This window comes from Schistocerca americana, chromosome 5 (assembly GCF_021461395.2).
Source record: "Schistocerca americana isolate TAMUIC-IGC-003095 chromosome 5, iqSchAmer2.1, whole genome shotgun sequence".
In the NCBI taxonomy this organism is placed as follows: domain Eukaryota; kingdom Metazoa; phylum Arthropoda; class Insecta; order Orthoptera; family Acrididae; genus Schistocerca; species Schistocerca americana.
In genome coordinates this window covers 201574052-201595718 of record NC_060123.1, presented here as the reverse complement: position 1 = coordinate 201595718, position 21667 = coordinate 201574052, and the positions used below count along the sequence as shown (strand labels likewise).

The 21667-nt window shown below is 38.8% G+C and overlaps 1 protein-coding gene across 1 annotated transcript in view; it reads right to left on the bottom strand.

The window, feature by feature from the left end:
- The window catches only part of LOC124616031 (aromatic-L-amino-acid decarboxylase-like), a 176838-nt gene that overhangs the window by 79555 nt on the left and 75616 nt on the right, over positions 1 to 21667 (bottom strand). The window contains exons 4-6 of the mRNA XM_047144249.1: positions 20316 to 20429; positions 20039 to 20158; positions 15592 to 15721 (exon numbers count right to left, since the gene is read on the bottom strand). Of these exons, the coding sequence (XP_047000205.1) occupies positions 15592 to 15721; positions 20039 to 20158; positions 20316 to 20429 (364 nt within the window). The remainder of the gene's footprint in view (positions 1 to 15591; positions 15722 to 20038; positions 20159 to 20315; positions 20430 to 21667) is intronic.

Sequence of the window (21667 nt, the reverse complement as noted above, 5' to 3'; positions counted from 1 at the left end):
AGAGTATAGACAGTTCAACTGTCAAAATTTTGTCAGTGACTTGTTGAGGTATTTGTAATGAAGTTCCTGAATTTACTGCCATCCAGAGAAGTTCTTGTTCTGAAATTATTGTTGGAGCCGAGACTTGGCTGAAAACGAAAGTGGTAAGCTATGAGATTCTTAGAAAGTTATGGAACACATACCATAAAGACAGATCAGACACCATAGAAGGGGCAGCTTTCATTGCAGCTGACAACAAAATTGTCTCTACTGACGTTGAAGCTGCGTATGACAGTGAAATTATCTGGTTGCGTGTAACAAGTGCAGGTGAAAACAAGTTAATTGCTGGATGTTTTTAAGGGTCACCTTATTCTGCTGTGATAGTTCTAGAATCATTCAAAGAAAATTTACTGTCAGTAGTGCTTAAATACCTAGATCACAACCACATGGGGTAGCTGTTACTTTATCCAAAGCCACTGATTTCTCTGGCTTACTATATGCAACAAACCGATATGCATTTTTACCAGTATACCTCTTCCAAGGAACTCTGGTAGAATTGAAGCCTTCACAGCTAAAAAGCTCTGGTTTATTACTGACACACAATTTAACTTTTTCCATATTACCTTGTCCCTCAAAAAACTTCTTGTTAGCACTGTTATCCAATGTTAGTCCTCAAGCCTTACATTTATACTATATATATATATCTTCACCTTGTTAATAATAACATTTTGATACTTGTTACTGAAAAATACAATTTCATCCTTAGTGTTATAATGCTTAAATGCAGGCAATTGGACAGCATATGAATCAAACTTGCCCTCAACATTAACAGTTTTAATGGGGTAGCCGCGTGGTCTTAGGTGCCTCATCATGACCCATGTGGTTCCCCCTGTTGGAGGTTCGAGTCCTCCCTCGGGCATGGATGTGTGTGTTGTTGTTAGTTTAAGTTAGGTTAAATAGTGTGTAACCTTAGGGACCAATGACCTCTGCAGTTAAGTCCCATAATACCTTACCACAAATTTACAAATTTTTTTCTCAGATCACATGTCAGTAGTTGGAGGCGAGCAAGTGCAGACTGGAATGTCTATGGCTTCATTGCAGATGGTACAGACAGATAGTTGTGTGAATGCATTTTCTGAAAACTGTCTTTAGCTGCTAGTTTGGCAGCCTACACACAATGGAAATATCTCAGATGTTGTAGCTACAAATAGGCTGGACCTTATTGATAATGTCAGTATAAAAAAGTGGATCAGTGGCCGTGTTGTCGCTACAGCAACAGTGGTTACAAAAGTTGGTAAATCAGTGAAGAAGACTTGGAGAGTGCTTCTACTAGAGATAGCAGATAAAAGAGAATTGACATTACTGAGTTCCAGTAAGATGGACGTAGAGGAATTGTAGGGAAAGTTTAAGCACATTGTGAATAATGGTTTTGAGAGTTATGTGCCTGGTAAGTGGATTAAGGATAGAAAAGAACCACTATGATTTAGTAACAAAATCCAAAAAATTCTGAGAAAGCAGAGGCAGTTGCACCCTCAGTTCAAAAGAGAACAGAAAATTGATGACAAGCAAAGGTTAGTAGAGATTTGTGCATCTGTGAAAAGATCTATGTGTGAAGCATACAACAACTATCATCACACCTTAGCAAAGGATCTGGCAGAGAACCCAAGAAAATTCTGGTTTGGGTCTAAGACTTCTATCCAGTCGCTCATACAAACATACCATCATTTGACCATTGATATATCCCCATATGAACAACATAGTAATAAGCATTGCTTGCACAGAGAAACAACTGAAAGAGTTGAAACAAATAAGTCACCAGGTCTGGATGGAATCCCAGCTCGGTCTTACAATGATTATTCTATGGCACTGGCCCCTTAGCTAGACTGCATTTAGCATGAATCTCTCACTCAATACAAAGACCCAGGTGACTGGAAAAGGCACAGATGACTCCTGAATATAAGATGGTTAAAAGAAAGGACCTGCAAAATTACAGACCAATATGCCTAACTTTGGTTTGTTGCAGAATCCTTGAACATATCCTCAGTTTGAATATAATAAATTTTCTTAAGACTGAAGAGCTTATGTCCATGAATCAGCAGGGCTTTAGAAAGCATCACTTGTATGAAACTCAGCTTGCCCTTTTCTCACATGATATACTGCCAACTATGGCTGAATGGCAACAGGCAGATTCCATATCTCTAGATTTACAGAAAGCATTTGACACAGTGCCCCATTGCAGGCTGTTGATGAAGGCATGAGCATATAGAATAGCTTCACAGATATGAGAGGGCTTGAATACATTTTAAGTTATAGAACCAAGAATGTTGCCCTCGTCGGCATGTGTTCATCAGAGACAACGTTATTGTCATGAGTGCACCAGTGAAGTGTGATAGGACCGCTGTTGTTCTCTAGATACACTGAAGTGCCAAAGAAACTGGTATAGGCATGCATATTCAAATACAGAAATATGTAAATGGCGCTGGGGTCGTCAGTGCCTTTATAAGACAACAAGTGTGTGGTGCAGTTGTTAGTTTAGCTACTGCTGCTACAATGGCAGGTTATCCGGCTTTAAGTGAGTTTGAACATAGTGTTGCAATCAGCACATGAGCAATGGGACACAGCATCTCTGAGGTAGCAAGGAATGGGGATTTTCCAGTATGACCATTTCACAACTGTAGCATGAATACCAGGAATCTGGTAAAACACCAAATCCTCGACATTGCTGCAGCTGGAAAAAGATCCTGCAAGAATGAGACCAACGTCAACTGAAGAGAATCACTCAATGTGACAGAAGTGCAACTCTTCTGCAAATTTCAGCAGATTTCTATGCTGGACCTTCAACAAGTGACAGTGTGTGAACTATTCAACAAAACATTATTGATATGGGCTTTTGGAGCCAAAGGCCCACTCGTGTACCCTTGATGACTGCACAACACAGAGCTTTACACCTCGCCTGGGCCTGTCAACACTGATATTGGACTGTTGATGACTGGAAACATGTTGCCTGGTTGTATGAGTCTCATTTCAAATTGTATCAAGTAGATAGACGTTTATGGGTATGGAGACAACCCCTTGAATCCATGGAGCCCACATGTCAGCAGGGGGCTGTTCAAGCTGGCGGAGGCTCTGTAATGGTGTGGGGTATGTGAAGTTAGAGTGATAATGGGACCCCTGATATGTCTAGATTGACTCTGACAGGTGACTCATATGTAAGCATCCTGTCTGCTCACTTGCGTCCATTCATGTTCATTGTGCATTCTGATGGACTTGGGCATTTCCAGCAGGACAATGTGACACCCCACACGTCCAGAATTATTACAGAGTGGCTCCAGGTACACTTTTATGAGTTTAAACATTTCCGCTGGCCACCAAACTCCCCAGACATGAACATTGTTAAGCATATCTCTGATGCCTTGCAATGTGCTGTTCAGAAGAGGTCTGCACCCTCTCGTATTCTTATGGATTTATAGACAGCGCTGCAGGATTCATGGTGTCAGTTCCCTGCAGCACTACTTCAGACATTAGTTGAGTCCATGCCATGTTGTGCTGTGACACTTCTGCAAGCTCGAGTGGGCCCTACACAGTATTAGACAGTTGTATCAGTTCCTTTGGCTCTTCAGTGTACAAAAATGATTTGGCTTTGCAGCTAACATTTGTGGAGTCATAGTTCCTGCCTCTTTCACAGCCACCATCACCTACCATCAATATGTGAGGTCTGAAGATGGTCTAAGGCAGACCAAACATTTATTGCAGTTTTGACTGTTCATGTCCATTTTTAAGTAACAAAACAACCACTGTACTCAGGCGAAATGTTCTCAGAAATTACTAAAATTTCTAGTTGGTATAATGAATAACAGTTAGCTCTAAATGTGGAAAAATGTAGGTAAATGAAGATGAGTAGGAAAAGCTAATCTGTAACGTTCAGATGTAGCATTAGTAGTGTCCTGCTTGACACAGTCATATCTGGGCTTGACACTGCAAAGCAATATGGAATGGAACGACAAGTGAGGCCTATGGTAGATAATGTGATTTGTTGACTTTAGCTTGTTGGGATAATTTCAGGAAAGTGTGGTGCATCTGTAAAGGAGACCAGTTACAGGACACTAGTGTGACCTATTCTATAGTAGTGCTTGATTGTTTGGGATCCATACCAAGTTGAATTAAAGAAAGACATCAAAGCAAATCAGAGGCAGGCTGCTAGATTTGTTACCAGTAGGTTTGAGCTACACATAAGTGTTATGGAGATGCTTTGGGAGCTCAAATGGGAATTCCTGGAGGGAAGGTGACATTCTTTTCAAGGAACACCATTGAGAAAATTTAAAGAACTGGCTTTTGAAGCTGACTGCTGAATGATTCTACTGCTGCCAATATACACTGCACATATGGACCACGAAGATAAGATATGAGCAATTAACACTCTTATGGAGGCATATAGACAGTTGTTTTTCCCTTGCTCTATTTGTGAGTGGAACAGAAAAGGAAATGACCAGTACTAGTACAGGATCCCTCTGCCACACACTGCATGATGGCGTGCTGAGTATCTATGTAGATGTAGATGTAGATGTAGACATTATAACTGCAGTTGTCAATGAGATCAATAGCCTAGAGCATTGGGGCAGTAGCTGTACATATTCTTCAGTTTTTCATGTAAAGTTATAAAATAATGACAGTTTTTACAAAAATATGTACTGTGTGGGGTGATTTCGGACAATGCCTGGAGTGTATAAAAAATGAAAGATGTCGAATTACAGTGCAATTATGACTTGCAACTTTTAGACAAAGCTGTCATGATATTCAATGATGCAAATTATTAGATGGAAAAGCATGTGATTTGTATGGTATACCTAGATCAACCTTACAAAATTGTTTGTGTGTCTATCGACCTGCCAGCGCTTTTGTTCGGTAAGTCACCTCATCTTTGTTTTTATATATAATTTACAAAATAAAATGTGGGAAATACGAGGGCGGTTCAGAAAGTAACCTCCGATTGGTCACAGTGCGGGTTGTGGGGGGAGTAGCGACGCCATCTGTGCGTTCACGCACTCAACAGGTCAGTCGGCATCAAGCCGTGGTCGAGTGAACGTCGTACCTGCGCTAGTTTAGTTTTTGTGGCAGTTTGAAATGTGTGCTGCAATAGAAAACCCCGCCAAATGTGAAGTGCGTGCTGTCATAAGGTTTTTTACAGCCAAAGGATATTCTGCAGCAGCTATTCATCGTGAGCTTTGTGCCATGTACGGACCAAGAGTTATGAGTGAAGGAGTTGTCCGTGAATGGGTACGTTTATTTAAAAGTGGACGAGAAAACGTTCATGATGAAGAGAGGAGTGGTAGACCATCATTGGTGACTGACGAACTCGTTCAGACAGTTGATGCAAAAGTTCGTGAAAATCGACGTTTCTCAATGTCGGAGTTGTCTACTGGTTTTCCACAGATTTCTAAGACTCTCTTGTACGAGATAGTGACAGCAAGATTGGGTTACCGTAAGTTCTGTGCACGATAGGTGCCCAAAATTCTTACCGACCACCACAAAACTCAAAGAATGGCCTCTGCATTAGACTTTCTGTCACTTTATGAGGACGAAGGAGAACCATTGTGAAACAGAATCGTGACCGGTGACGAAACCTGGATTAAGTACGTGAACCCTGAGACAAAAGAACAATCAAAGATGTGGGCACATTCAAATTCGCCTACCAAACCAAGAAAAGCCTTGCAAGATTTTTCTGCCAGAAAACTGATGGCAACAGTGTTTTGGGATGCCAAAGGAGTGTTGTTGGTTGAATTCATGGAACGTGGTACGACCATTAATCAAGACGTGTACTGTGAAACAATAAAAAAGTTACGACGGGCTATACAGAACAAACGCCGTGGTATGCTGACTTCCGGTATCGTTTTTTTGCACGATAACGCCCGTCCTCACTCTGCTCGCAGAACAACGGCCCTTCTTGAGTCCTTCAAGTGGGACGTTATCAACCATCTACCTTACAGCCCAGACCTAGCGCCAAGTGATTATCACCTCTTCATGCATTTGAAGAAATGGCTCGGGTCACAGCGGTTTGATGACGACAAAGAGCTCAAAGATGCGGTCACAGGCTGGCTCCAGGCACAAGCGGGTGATTTTTATGCAGAAGGAATTTCAAAGCTTGTGAAGAGATACGATAAGTGCCTCAATCGCTATGGAGACTATGTAGAAAAATAGTGCAAAGATGTAGTTGTAAGATGTATATATTAAAATATTTTTATTTAACTTGGTGTATTTGTTTAAATCAACCGGAGGTTACTTTCTGAACGGCCCTCGTACATCCAAAAATATTTGGAGGAAAACGAGTACTAATAAGGAAAATGAGGAAATGCTGAAGCAAGGTATCTCCTCACTAAATTGGATATTAGATATTTAGCAAAAGGCTGCTTTGATAAGCCTGGCCGAAAAAAGACAAAACTTTCTAACAATTTACCTGGAGAAGAATGGGTGCATTTATTCCTCAAGCAGCATTCAGAAGATCTCCCTGTTCACCTGAATGCAAGTATTAAAAGAGTTCATGGGGAAGTGAATGAAGCAACAATTAAAATGCATTCCTCCAATATAAATCCAACACAGGAAAATATCCTGCCTATCAACTTAATCAGCTATGACAAAACCCACATATCAGATGAACCAGGCAAGCAGCAGATAATTATAAAATGAGGGAGTAAGCATGCTAAAAAGTGATGGATTCATTGAAATCTAGTGTTTTGATAACAACAGCAGCAAGTGCTAATAGTAAACTGCTTCCTCCATATGTCCCTTATAAATCGAGTATTTGTGGTACATTTGGCAAGAAGGAGGTCCACAGGGAACTCATGTTAATAGGAATAAGAGCGGATGATTTGATCTACTGGTATTTGAAGATCACTACTTTACAGTCATTTTGCCCAATTTGAAGAAGCACAATCAACCAACTGTGATGATTGGGGGCAAATTATCCAGTCCTGTGTCTCTAAATATTATTGAAGAGTGTGAGTGGCACAATACTTCATTAATTGTCCTCCTCCCTAACAACAGCCACCTCCTCTACCACTGTATGTAAGCTTTTTTGACCAATGAAAACAATCTGCTGAGACATATTAACTGAATGGAAGAAATACTCTTGCAGGACCATTTCCAAGGATGCTTTTCCATCTCTTCTTAAGCTGACACTGACTAAGATTTCAGCAAACTCTACTGTAAACATAAAGAGTGGATTTTGCACCACAGGCTAAATCCCATTTGATCCAGATCATGTGTCACAGAAATTGCTTGATAATGAGGAAAGACAGCAAACCAACATAGAGGTATGGGCTTCCAGTTTTGGAGAAGTATTCCAAGAAATTCACTATACTCCAAATAAACCTGGTAGTTCTCACTGCTAAAAACTAAAAATTCCTCCTGCGAAAGCAGTTACGGGCCCTGACATCCAGGAAAACAAAAACAGTGTTAAAACAAGTGATAGTGCTTACCACACAAAACCAACAGAAATGTATTTGTGTTTCCTTATGTCCCTGATACACCCCCAATAAAAAAGAACAAATTTCACAAGTACTTCCTACAACAGTTGAGAAGTGAGGGTTGTTTATTTTTAGAGATGTGCTTTAGAATCATAGGCAATTATAAATTTATGATCAGTGCCTGAAATGTTTGCAACTTAATTTTGAGTGCTGAGTAAAAATACTGAGTTCAAACATTTGGTAGAATTTCTTTGTTTTGTTTTTATTATTTCAATTTAGAACTTTAAAAATTTCCAATTTAATTTGTTAGAAAATAAGAATTGACCTTTAATATATAAAATTCATTATCTCAACCCTAATTACTTATTCATAATGATGAATATTCTTAAAATGTGTTAAAAGTCACTAAAATCAAATAGGAAGAAAGTCGAATTTAAAGAAAGGTCAATTTATGTCTGAATTCCTTTCATATACTTTATAACTTCATCTAGAGATTTAAAAAAATCAAGTGTTTCTGAAATAACCCTATTCCATGAAGTGATTTGGACACTTTATTTCTCTGTCTCATGCAAGTACAGGTACACATAGACTTCCTGTTTCTATGATATTTTATTTTCTAAACGTAGACCCCATCACTTTTGCAACAAACAATGCATTTTTGCATAACCTATGCAAACTGTCTGAAATTATCCTGTTTGACTGTATATTTTAAGCATTATGAGACAGATGGAAAGGGTATTAAATGATTTCATAGAATTACTTGGAAGTTTTTATATGGGAATTTTAATGTTGTACTTAAAAAAGAATATTCTGACTTTTGATCATTCAATTTTGTTTTGGATTACTTCACACAGTGACATTCCAAATGTGGATAAAGTTTTAGTTATCAACCACTAAAAATATGAAACTTCCTGGCGGATTAAAACTATGTGCCAGACTGTGACTTGAACTCGGGACCTTTGCATTTCGCGGGCAATTGCTCTGCCATTTTTTTTTAAATTATTTATTTATTTATTTTTTTAAAATCTCATTTTGTTCGCTTTTGTTCGTTGCATCTGCTCGGGGCGGACATCGTAAGACATCCGTTTAAGTTCATTGTTGATCGATGAGCTCAATATTTTTATTACAGAGAGGCTGCTAACCCTCTAACCGAACACGCTGAGCTACCGTGCTGGCAATCATCTGAGCTACCCAAGCACAACTCACGACCCATCCTCACAGCTTTACTTCTGCCAGTGTCTCGTCTCCTATCTTCCAAACTTCACAGAAGTTCTCCTGCAAAGAGCAGTGTGGAAGGTATGAGACAAGATACTGGCAGAAGTGAAGCTGTGAGGATGGGTCGTTAGTTGTGCTTGGGTAGCTCAGATGGTGGAGCTCTTGCCAGCAAAAGGCAAAGGTCTCAAGTTCGAGTCTGGATCTGGCACACAGTTTTAATCTGCCAGGAAGTTTCATATCAGTGCACACTCCACTGCAGAGTGAAAATGTCATTCTGGAAGCATTAAAGATATGTCTTTTGGTCCAATACTCCCTAATAAATTGGATATTAAACTCACAGAATATTTTGCAACCAATCCGAATGAAGCATCGTTAATGGTAGGAAAAATTATAAGGTCCACAAATAAACTTGTTCACATCTGTAACTGTTTCCCATCAGAAGGGGTGTTCCCAGAAAAATTGAAGATACCAAAGTAAAACATTTGTTCAAGAAAGGGATAAAAACAGAAGTATCAAACTAGAGGCCTATTTCACTACTATCTGGTTTTTTCAAAATAATTGAAAAATCTATTATAAAACACTAATCAATTTTATAGAAAAATAATTACTTCTCAAATACACAACATGGATTCTGAAAATATAAATCTACTGAGACTGCTAGTTCTGCATTCCTAAACAAAGCCTTAAATGCAATAGACAGCCAAGAGCATAAACCAGCCATATTTCTAGACCTCTCTAAAGAATTCTGTGTCATCAGTCACAACATCTTGCTTAAGAAATTTGAGTCTGTAGGTATTAGGGCCCCAGCGTATAAATGGATAAAATCATATCTACAAAATAGAGAGCAATTGGTTGAGCTTGCTGTCCAAAAAGAGAACAAGACAAAGTCCTACTGCTCAGAAAAGCGGAATATTAAGTATGGTGTACCAAAAGGCTCCATTCTGGGACCAATCCCGTATCTACTCTTTGTAAATGACTTGGAATTGACCAGTCCATGCCATAATTACATAAAATTTGCTGATGACACAAATGTGATAACGAAAGGAAGGACCAGAGAATAATTACTTCACAAGATTAAAAAGTGTACCACCCACACTACAGACTGCTTTTCTGGAAGCAATTTAGTAATAAACACAGAAAAAAGACAGTTACAGTGCACTTACACACAGTGATAAATGAATATCCACTCTCAGTAGACATAGAGTTTATTATCAGAACACTTGAAAATGCAAGCCCTATTAAATTTCTTGGAATATGGATCCAAGAAAATCTAAGATGAGTCAGCATGCAAAATATACTAGAAATAAATTGAATACCTTTTGTTATACTTTCTGCTAGCACATTAAAAGAGACACCAAAAAAGGTATACTTTGCACAGGAGGAATCCTTACTGTGATGTGACATAATCTTTTGGGGAAACACATCTGCTAGCAAAGCCCTTATTTAAGAAACTTCACATCCTTCCGCTACCATGTCTACATATTTTACAAGTAATAATATTTGTTAGGAAAATCTTAGAAAATTGCAACAATCTTGTATCAACTAACCAGAGTATCCATCTGTATAATACAAGGAGAAACCAAGATAGACATGTTCAACAAGCATACACAGCACTAAAACAGAATGGACCACCACAAACAGGAAACAGACTATACAATAAACTACCTAATAACATTAAAACAATAAAAGACATTTCAAAATTTAAAACTGCTGTCAATAACTATATGCAGCAAAAGTGTTGTTATAGTGTATGTGAATATCTTGAAATATAACAATTTATTACCAAATATTAAAAAAAGAAAAATGAAGTGTTAATCAAGAGTTATAGGTAAAAAATAACTGATTGAATCACTTATGTTAAATATCATGCATGAAAGATGAATTTTTAATTGTGATTATATTAAGCCTAAATCAATGTAAGTATTCCTGCATGATTTAAAAATGTGTATTGTAAATCACAATGACTTGTCTAATATCATATTTTCTACCTTAGACAGCAAGTGGTTAAAGGACCAACGGAAAATGAAATGAAATATGCAATAGATTCACTCAGGTAGCCATGGCTGCCATCACTGACAGGCATGTCTTTCATGGAGACAACCGGAAAAGAGACTATGTATACCCAGTAATGTTTTAATCTTAGCAACCAGCTATAAAATGGAGCTGAAGAAGCAGCCACTGAAGAGCAAATATTTTTGTAGAAGTGGTCATACTGTGTGCCTTTGAAATCTACTCTTCAAGACTGTGTAACTGTGTAATTCAGGTGTGTATCTGAGTGTCATGACATTAAATGCTTAAAAGTTATGTATATAATTGTTCAGAGGTTACTTTGGCCATTTGTTGTACAGTTTAATCCTGGGCCTGGCTCAATATGCTCATATCATCAGAAATAGTTAGAGGTAATTTTAAGCTCTTTAATATACACTATGTCATCAAAAGTATCCGGACACCTGGCTGAAAATGGCTTACAAGTTTGTGGCACCCTCTATCGGTAATGCTGGAATTCAGTATGGTGTTGGCTCACCCTTAGCCTTGATGACAGCTTCCACTCTCGCAGGCATATGTTCAATCAGGTGCTGGAAGGTATCTTGGGGAATAGTAGACGATTCTTCACAGAGTGCTGCACTGAGGAGAGGGATCGATGTCGGTCATTGAGGCGTGGCATAAAGTCAGTGTTCCAAGACATCCCAAAGGTGTTCTATAGGATTCAGGCCAGGACTCTGTGCAGGCCAGTTCATTACAGGGATGTTATTGTCATGTAACCACTCTGCTACAGGCCGTGCATTATGAACAGGTGCTTGATTGTGCTGAAAGATGCAATTGCCATCCCCGAGTTCCTCTTCAACAACTGGAAGCAAGAAGGTGCTTACAACATCAGTGTAGGCCTGGGCTGTGATAGTGCTATGCAAAACAGCAATGGGTGCAAGCCCCCTCCATGAAAAATATGACCACACCATAACACCACCATCTCCAAATTTTACTGTTGGCACTACACACACTGGCAGATGACATTCACTGGGCATTCACCATACCAACTCCCTGCCATCGGATCACCACATTGTGTTCCATGATTCATCACTGCACAGAATATTTTTCCACTGTTCAATCGTCCAATGTTTATGCCCCTTACACCAGTGGAGGCATCATTTAGCATTTACTGGTGTGATGTGTGGCTTATGAGCAACTGCTCGACCATGAAATCCTAGTTTTCTCACCTCCCACCTAACTGTCATAGTACTTGCAGTGGATCCTGATGCGGTATGGAATTCCTGTGTGATGGTCTGGATTGATGTCTGCCAATTACACATTATGACCATCTTCAACTGTCACTGGTCTCTGTCAGTCAACAGACAAGGTTGGCCTTTTGTGCTGTACATGTCTCATCACGTTTCACTTCACTATCACTTTGGAAACAGCGGACCTAGGGATGTTTAGGAGTGTAGCAATAGGACACAAGTGACATCCAATCACCTGACCACCTTCAAAGTCTGTGAGTTCCACAGAGCGCCCCATTACTTCTCTCTCATGATGTCTAATGACTACTGAGGTTGCTGATACGGAGTACCTGGCAGTAGGTGAGAGTACAATGCACCTAATATGAAAAAGTATGTTTTTGGGAGTGCCTGGATACTTTTGCTCACATAGTGTATCTGACAGAACATGTATGTACATCAAAAGTGGTAAGGGGTCAGGTAATAGACTTTTCAATCATTCATTCACAATCTTCTGCAAGAGCCATCTTGAAGAAAAGCCTTAGGGTTATGTCAAATAAGTCATGTTACACATCAGCTAATACAAGCAGCTACTGCAGACTACTTCTATAAAGTCCTCTTGAGTTACTCAGTAGTGGTTTTTGGTTAATTGTTCTAGAACATGAGGGAAAAGACAAAATTTTGTATATGAAGTATTCAGTACTGGGTTTAATGTACTGGTATACCTTTTGGTATGAGTTTACAGCAGAATTACATGATATCTTCAGACTGATCAAGTGAAAACTTTATTTGAAACCATCAGAAATTAATACAAGCATTCCTTTCAGTTATGATTTTGCGCAATAAAGTTAGTATTTCACATGGAAATTTCTTCATCCTCTCATTTCTTTTAGAATAAGCGAACACAATTAAAGGGAGGATGGTAAATGTTCATGCAATTAATACTGGGTTTTATTTGATATATTCTGCTAAATATGTCATAAGGGACATACTTTTTTAAGAATTTTAAAACATTTGCTTCACTCAATTTTATGTAGAAATTTATAACTGAGCCCTTTTTTTTCATCTTGCTAATTATAATTTTACAGTTTATTTGATTCAAAACATTTCATTCAAAGAAAATTCCCAATGAGTGGTAATGTTAACAAGTCATATTACAATATATTTACACAATGTAATAAATTATTAAAACTAGCTGCCACATACCTAATTTGAATTGTTCAAAAGTAACTGATATTTAAAATTTACATATTCTAGGTGTTCTAACCCAGAAAACCTATTACTACTGTTCAAGTTGTCTAGTTTTTCTGTGCAAAAGTGTTCTTTTATTTAGCTCTGTGTGCGGATTATAAAACTATTGTAATTAAAAAATTGTAATTTTCAAGAAGCTTCTGGTGGCAAAACCTAACATATATACAGAAGTGCCAGTGACAGTTTCTGTGAGTACCAGTTAGGTAATGTGAACATTATGAGATCTGATTTGAGAGTTATTCTTTGTCTTGTCATGGTATGATGTCCTCAAAATTGATTATACAGGGTGTTACAAAAAGGTATGGCCAAACTTTCAGGAAACATTCCTCACACACAAATAAAGAAAAGATGTTATGTGGACATGTGTCCGGAAATGCTTAATTTCCATGTTAGAGCTCATTTCAGTTTTGTCAGTATGTACTGTACTTCCTCGATTCACCACTGGTTGGCCCAATTGAAGGAAGGTAATGTTGACTTCGGTGCTTGTGTTGACATGCAACTCATTGCTCTACAGTACTAGCATCGAGCACATCAGTATGTAGCATCAACAGGTTAGTGTTCATCACGAACATGGTTTTGCAGTCAGTGCAATGTTTACAAATGCGGAGTTGGCAGATGCCCATTTGATGTATGGATTAGCACGGGGCGATAGCCATGGCGCGGTATGTTTCTATCGAGACAGATTTCCAGAACGAAGGTGTCCCGACAGGAAGACGTTTGAAGCAATTGATCGGCATCCTAGGGAGCACGGAACATTCCAGCCTATGACTCGTGACTGGGGAAGACCTAGAACGACGAGGACACCTGCAATGGATGAGGCAATTCTTCGTGCAGTTGACGATAACCATAATGTCAGCATCAGAGAAGTTGCTGCTGTACAAGGTAACGTTGACCACGTCACTGTATGGAGTGTGCTACGGGAGAACCAGTTGTTTCCATACCATATACAACGTGTTCAGGCACTATCAGCAGCTGATTGGCCTCCACGGGTACACTTCTGCGAATGGTTCATCCAACAATGTGTCAATCCTCATTTCAGTGCAAATGTTCTCTTTACGGATGAGGCTTCATTCCAACGTGATCAAATTGTAAATTTTCACAATCAACATGTGTGGGCTGACGAGAATCTGCACGCAATTGTGCAATCACGTCATCAACACAGATTTTCTGTGAACGTTTGGGCAGGCATTGTTGGTGATGTCTTGATTGGGCCCCATGTTCTTCCACCTATGATCAATGGAGCACGTTATCATGATTTCATACAGGGTACTCTACCTGTGCTGCTAGAACATGTGCCTTTACAAGTACGACACAACATGTGGTTCATGCACGATGGAGCTCCTGCACATTTCAGTCGAAGTGTTCATACGCTTCTCAACAACAGATTCGGTGACTGATGGATTGGTAGAGGCAGACCAATTCCATGGCCTCCATGCTCTCCTGACGTCAACCCTCTTGACTTTCATTTATGGGGGCATTTGAAAGCTCTTGTCTACGCAACCCCAGTACCAAATGTAGAGACTCTTTGTCTCATATTGTGGACGGCTGTGATACAATACGCCATTCTCCAGGGCTGCATCAGTGCATCAGTGCATCAGCGATTCCATGCAATGGAGGGTGGATGCATGTGTCCTCGCTAACGGAGGACATTTTGAACATTTCCTGTAACAAAGTGTTTGAGGTCACACCGGTACTTTCTGTTGCTGTGTGTTTCCATTCCATGATTAATGTGATTTGAAGAGAAGTAATAAAATGATCTCTAACATGGAAAGTAAGCATTTCCGGACACATGTCCACATAACATATTTTCTTTCTTTGTGTGTGAGGAATGTTTCCTGAAAGTTTGGCCGACCTTTTTGTAACACCCTGTATATTCCATTTAAATAGTTGCAAAATTTTATGAAAATATGAAGCAGAAACATGGAAGAGAATAAACAACTAATGAAGGACTATATGTTCCATTTAAGTAGATGGAAGAACTTGGGACATACTCTACAACAACGCTAATTTTTTTTTTTTATTTGTCTTTAGCCATCCAAGGTTCCTATCAGAATGATATAGGATTTGTCATGATAATACAATGCAAATCAATAGCTCAGAATATAAAACACACAGCATACATAACATGCTTTATGAGGATAGGACAGACAGCCTATGGGGACAGTTCAGGTGGTCGGCCGTGGCCTTGATTAAGGAACCATCCTGGCATTTGCCTTAGTGAACTAGGAAATTAGCTTCCACTCTGAGTAATGAAAGCCAGAGATGAAAAGTCATAAAAGATACCCCAACTGTATTTAATTATTGCACGGTGTTCTTTGATCACACACATACAGGCATGTATTGAGCTGAATTAAAGCAAAACAGTTTAAACAAAATGAAATTAAAATAATTGAAAGGAAGTTTAATATGTAGCTGTAGCTTAATAATTATATAGTGTCAACTTATTAAAGTAATTATGAGAAGAAGGGGCTTACTAGAGCTGTAAGCAACGAATTTTCCTCTTAATTCAGCTTCATTTAAGTGTGGGTTGAGGGCTTTAGCTTTACGCACTGCAGTCTCTCTTGCCGCCAGCAGACCAATCAGTGTAGCCTCACTCGCAGAACCCTAGAATATGATATTATTGATATATATTGGTATACAAGCATATAATTGTTTACTTTTGTGAAGCACAAAAAAATTTGGTTAGACAATATTAAGAACTGTATAAAATACTCATCACACGTTTTATTCCAAGCAGCACTTTTGAGACTTTTTCCAGGGCCTAAAGTGAGCTCAAGTCTATGCAAGGCTGATATGTAGTTAGTCTGTAACTCATATTAATGCTACAACCAGAGGACATGATATTGTGATCTTATTGCAGAATCTATTATTTTTCAGTCATTGTCATGACTGTTTTAGGACTTTCAGTTCCTGACATTTGTCACAGTGTGCTGTTGAAGGAGTGGTCGTACTACAAAATTATAAAATTCACTGCAATATTCTACATGTTGATTATTGTATACTTTATGTTATTATTAATAGAAATTGATGTTTTTGTTTCAAGATTGTGCTAACTATTGAACAGAACTATCACCTCTCATACAATTTTTTGGTATGGGAGTTGATACTGAAATCATTCAGTATGTTGTTCAGATGCCATTTCCCCACTGTAATTGAACTATAACCCTAAATCCTAGATGAAACAACAACATCATGAAAGCACTAATCTTTAATTTCATATAATAAATCACAGGTAATGAGTAAATACTGTGCATAAATATTATTGTAGCTCATGTCACAAATTCTCTTAAAGCTTTCGAAAGTATGATAAAGCACATACACAAAATTGTTGGAAAACTGAATTAATCCTTAAATTTATCGCTGTTTATATGTAACAGTCATGACTGTCCTTACTACAATGTAAACAAGAACAGAAAAAGAGGGGCAATGAGTAACAATATAGTGTGTGTGATATGGTTCAATATGGACATATGCAGAGATGTGCAAAGACAAGGAGGATGTTTTTAAACCCATCATTTGGCAAATTGGAGGAGAAATGAACAATGTGTAGGCAAAGGGGGAAAAAAAAACCACAAGGGACATAGTAGCAAAAATGGCAGATAAGAGTGAGGGACGAGAAAGGATGGAGAATAGATAAATAAAAGAGAGAAATGTGTGAATGTAGGTTCTTCATACATTATGAAAGCTTCATATTATTCAGTCATTACCTCTAACAATAATTCTATGAAATCTGACATCTGAATTAAAAGCAATAATTTTCTTGGAGTGTGCACATGACACTTTGATATACTTCAGATCTTACGAGACATAACTCATACAGATTTATGTGTCCAAGAGGTACACTATGTGATCAAAAGTATCCGGACACCTGGCTGAAAATGACTTACAAGTCTGTGGCACCCTCCATTGGTAATGTTGGAATTCAGTATGGTGTTGGCCCACCCATAACCTTTATGACAGCTTCCACTCTCACAGGCATATGTTCAATCAGGTGCTGGAAGGTATTTTGGGGAATGGCAGACCATTCTTCACAGAGTGCTGCACTGAGGAGAGGTATCGATGTCAGTCAATGAGGCGTGGCATGAAGTCAGCATTACGAAACATGCCAAAGGTTTTCTATACGGCTCAGGCCAGGGCTCTGTGCAGGCCAGTCCATTACAGGGATGTTATTGTAATGTAACCACTCTGCCACAGACCGTGCATTATGAACAGGTGCTTGATTGTGTTGAAAGATGCAATCGCCAGCCTTGAATTGCTCTTCAACAGTGGGCTCAAAGGGCTGGCTCTGAGCACTATGGGACTCAACTGCTGTGGTCATAAGTCCCCTAGAACTTAGAACTACTTAAACCTAACTAACCTAAGGACAGCACACAACACCCAGCCATCACGAGGCAGAGAAAATCCCTGACCCCGCCGGGAATCGAACCCGGGCGTGGGAAGCGAGAACGCTACCGCACGACCACGAGATGCGGGCTCAACAGTGGGAAGCAAGAAGGTGCTTAGAACATCAGTGTAGGCCTGTGCTGTGATAGTGCTATGCAAAACAGCAATGGGTGCAAGCCCCCTCCATGAAAAATATGACCACACCATAACACCACCATCTCCAAATTTTACTGTTGGCACTACACACACTGGCAGATGACATTCACTGGGCATTCACCATACCAACTCCCTGCCATCGGATCACCACATTGTGTTCCGTGATTCATCACTGCACAGAATATTTTTCCACTGTTCAATCGTCCAATGTTTATGCTCCTTACACCAGTGGAGGCATCATTTAGCATTTACTGGTGTGATGTGTGGCTTATGAGCAACTGCTCGACCATGAAATCCTAGTTTTCTCACCTCCCACCTAACTGTCATAGTACTTGCAGTGGATCCTGATGCGGTATGGAATTCCTGTGTGTTGGTCTGGATAGATGTCTGTCAATTACACATTATGACCATCTTCATCTGTCACCGGTTTCTGTCAGCCGATGGACAGGGTTGGCCTGTATGCTTTTGTGCTGTACATGTCCCTTCATGTTTCCACTCACTATCACATCAGGAACAGTGGACCTAGGGATGTTTAGGAGTGTGGAAATCTCCTGTACAGACATATGACACATGTGACACCCTATCCCCTGACCATGTTCGAAGTCTGTGAGTTCAGCTGAGCATCCCATTCTGCTCTCTCATAATGTCTAATGACTACTGAGGTTGCTGATATGGAGTACTGTATTTACTCGAATCTAAGCCGCACCTGAAAAATGAGACTCAAAATCAAGGAAAAAAAATTTTCCCGAATCTAAGCCGCACCTGAAATTTGAGACTCGAAATTCAAGGGGAGAGAAAAGTTTTAGGCCGCATCTCCAAACCGAAACAAAGTTCGTCCATTGAAATATGAGACACAATTTAGGTCGAATGAATGACGATACAGCTACAGTAGTTTGGTTCAAGTCGTAACCTTAGCAGTTAAGCTTTACCAGGTAGCCATTGCTATGCGTCAGGCACTCCATCCGTATTTGTATGGGTAACCTTCCTTTTTCACTTGCTTCGTCTGGTTTGAATTGATAGCTTACTTTTCTTTGATCTTATATGCGCCGTTTTCTTTGTTATAGGTGTTTACGTCACTCTAAGCTGAAAATGCATTACTGTACTGTGTCATGCATTGTTTGTCGCATATATATATATAAAGAAGCGTCTCATTAGCGAAACAATGGCAAGAGACTACAATTTGTTGCTACTTACACTGCTGCTTTCTTTGATAATGATCAACAAGAACCAAATAATACACTGCGTATGATAGAATGTGTTCTGAACGAGAGTTTAACGAAAATTTTTCCCCGTTTGAAAATCTTTGCAGGCGCCTCTTTAGTACATTGCATTCTGCACAAAAATTAGAGTCATCTTAGATTTAAAAATCTAGTCAATTGCTGTGCTTCATTTCTGACTGTATCACTATTGCGCATAAGAATCATACGAATATAAACATGACATGATATGTATATTCTTCCGCGTTTGCTGTTGTCTCACTCTAGTTTCGTAGTTTATTAGGCAGACAGGATTTAAATGAGATAGCAGCAAACACATAACAATACATGGCAAAATGTTTATATTCGTATTATTCTTATGGTGAAGAGAATACTGCATGTGATTCACAATTCATAGAAGATCCTATTAGCAACCATCTCTTCTCACAGGTACGAAAAAATTCAGAACGTAGCGTTGGCCATATTGACAAATATCCCAAACAGTCTTGCCAGTCGGATTTTCGTAGTACATTGAAATGCTGCTACATTAGAAGGTGACCAATACGGAATTTGTATTTACTTCGTTGGATAATGTATGAAAATGCAGTGGTCGAAACTCGGGGCGGAGAAAAAAAGCTCGTCTTCCACCTTTTTTTTTAATTTACTTACTGACACAGAGGATTTGGTGCCAGTATTTATCTTTGTGCCTACAAAGCATGTCTGTGTAGCGCTACATATATTCGACGGCATAAGTTAGTTCTGGCGGCACTCACCAACATTTTTCAGAACTTCCGCTCTCACTCCGCACTCGATTCTAAGCCGCAGGCGGTTTTTTGGATTAAAAAAACCGGAAAAAAGTGTGGCTTAGATTCGAGTAAATGGGGTACCTGGCAGTAGGTGGCAGCACAACGCACAATGCACCTAATATGGAAAATGTATGTTTTTGGGGGTGTCCGGATACTTTTGATCACATAGTGTATGTTATTGCTTTGGATTGTATCTAGAAAATGTGGTAGTAGGAGCCAATTTTACACTGTGTGACTGATTGATGTTGGTTATATAATGAAAATTAAGTTACATGTTATTTAAAGAAACTTTTCTCATAAACCATAGTTTCATTGGAATCGTAATCTGTCAGTATTGTCAGTAATATAATCTAATGTACAAAGAGGCAACAATTTACTACCTGTATGACACCACCTCCTGGCCCATCAGATGATGGTAGAAATTCTGATGGCAAACCCAACATTTTTCCTAGCCAGTCTATGACTATTACCTCAAGTTCAGTGCTAGCTGGATTTGCAATCTGCAAAATCACAATGTAACATTAACAGATTTTAAACACATTCTATTTATGTATTCAACTTTTTGTTAGATGTACAAACTGGCATTATATTTCACATGTGGCTTTCTATGTCTATAAGTATGACAAACATAGACAAATAACACGACAAATCTATTACCCAGCTAAATCCAACACCAGAAATTGCAGCACTCAGAATTTCTCCCACAATTGCAGGGTAGGAAACTGCTGTTGGATAAAATGCATGGAAACTTGGAGACTGCCAATGTGTAACCTGTAAGTACAAACACACACTGATGTACAACAATATTAAATTGTGCTAAAATAATACAATTTTAAGCTTTCAATGATTTTTATAGAAATAATAATGACAATGGAACACATCAAAGACATTATACAATATAAAAAGGAGTGTATGTCCACGCTGAAACTGTCATTGAAGGTTTCAGATAACAGACAGAAGATAAAAATTTTTGAAATGCATTACAGCCTATCATGGAGATGCAGTAACACGGTAACATACATCCTTTGACCATAGGGAAACTTTCGTCATTAAAATTGCAACACCATGAAGGTGGCATGAAACAAATATCAGACTTTCATGAAGCACCCTATATCCTTGGAAATGCAGCAGATTGTTTCAGCACAACCAAGCAAAACAGAAGTGATTTTCGAAAAATAATTAAGAAATGCTGGGATGGTTTCTTGGAGAAGAACTTTGGTGCTTCCCTTTCCAAGCTTTATCCAGTTAGAGCTTGAGTTCTGTATCTAATGAACTGTTCATATGTACAATGTTGAACCCTAAACCTTCTCCCTTCCTCAGCTACTTGTGCTACTATAAAATGGTAGAAGCTTTGACCATCTGTAATGTGTCCATTCAGTTCCCATCAATATTGCATCTGCTCTTTCATTTCACCATATTGATTTTAGAAGATGATCATGTTTTTTAATGTGTCATGTTTTGAATGAAAATACTAAGGAGTGTTCTTTGTAAACCACAGGTTTGTCCAAGTTTAGTGGTATGCCTTGCTAATATGATGTTCTGTGTATGACACAACTGAAGGAGGTAGAAGTACAGCTACATCCAAGTGTGAAAACCACTGTCTCCTGAGGAAATGCCCTTCTTCACAGTAATGTGACCATGGAAAGCTTAATACATGGCTTGCCTTATTCATTTATTAATCATTTCCTGTAGAGCCCATAAGTGACAACCTTCAGCTGCATAGAATGAGTCTACATAAACATTAACCAAAGAGAAGTAACATTTGGACACAGTGTAGTAAGAGCAAGCTATCACTATATTGTTTGTGAGAGCTAAATATAACATAGAAAATTATCAGGAAGACCACTCCTTTGGAAAAGAAGTGCTCCTCCTGCAGATATATTAAATAGTTGCAATTGATATTTGATTGTTATCCTGATATTAACTCAAATACATTTGTATTTTTAAATAAAATATTCAGCTGTAGCTGTAGTAAAAGTCAGTAATTTGTAGAAGGAATGACAAATGAG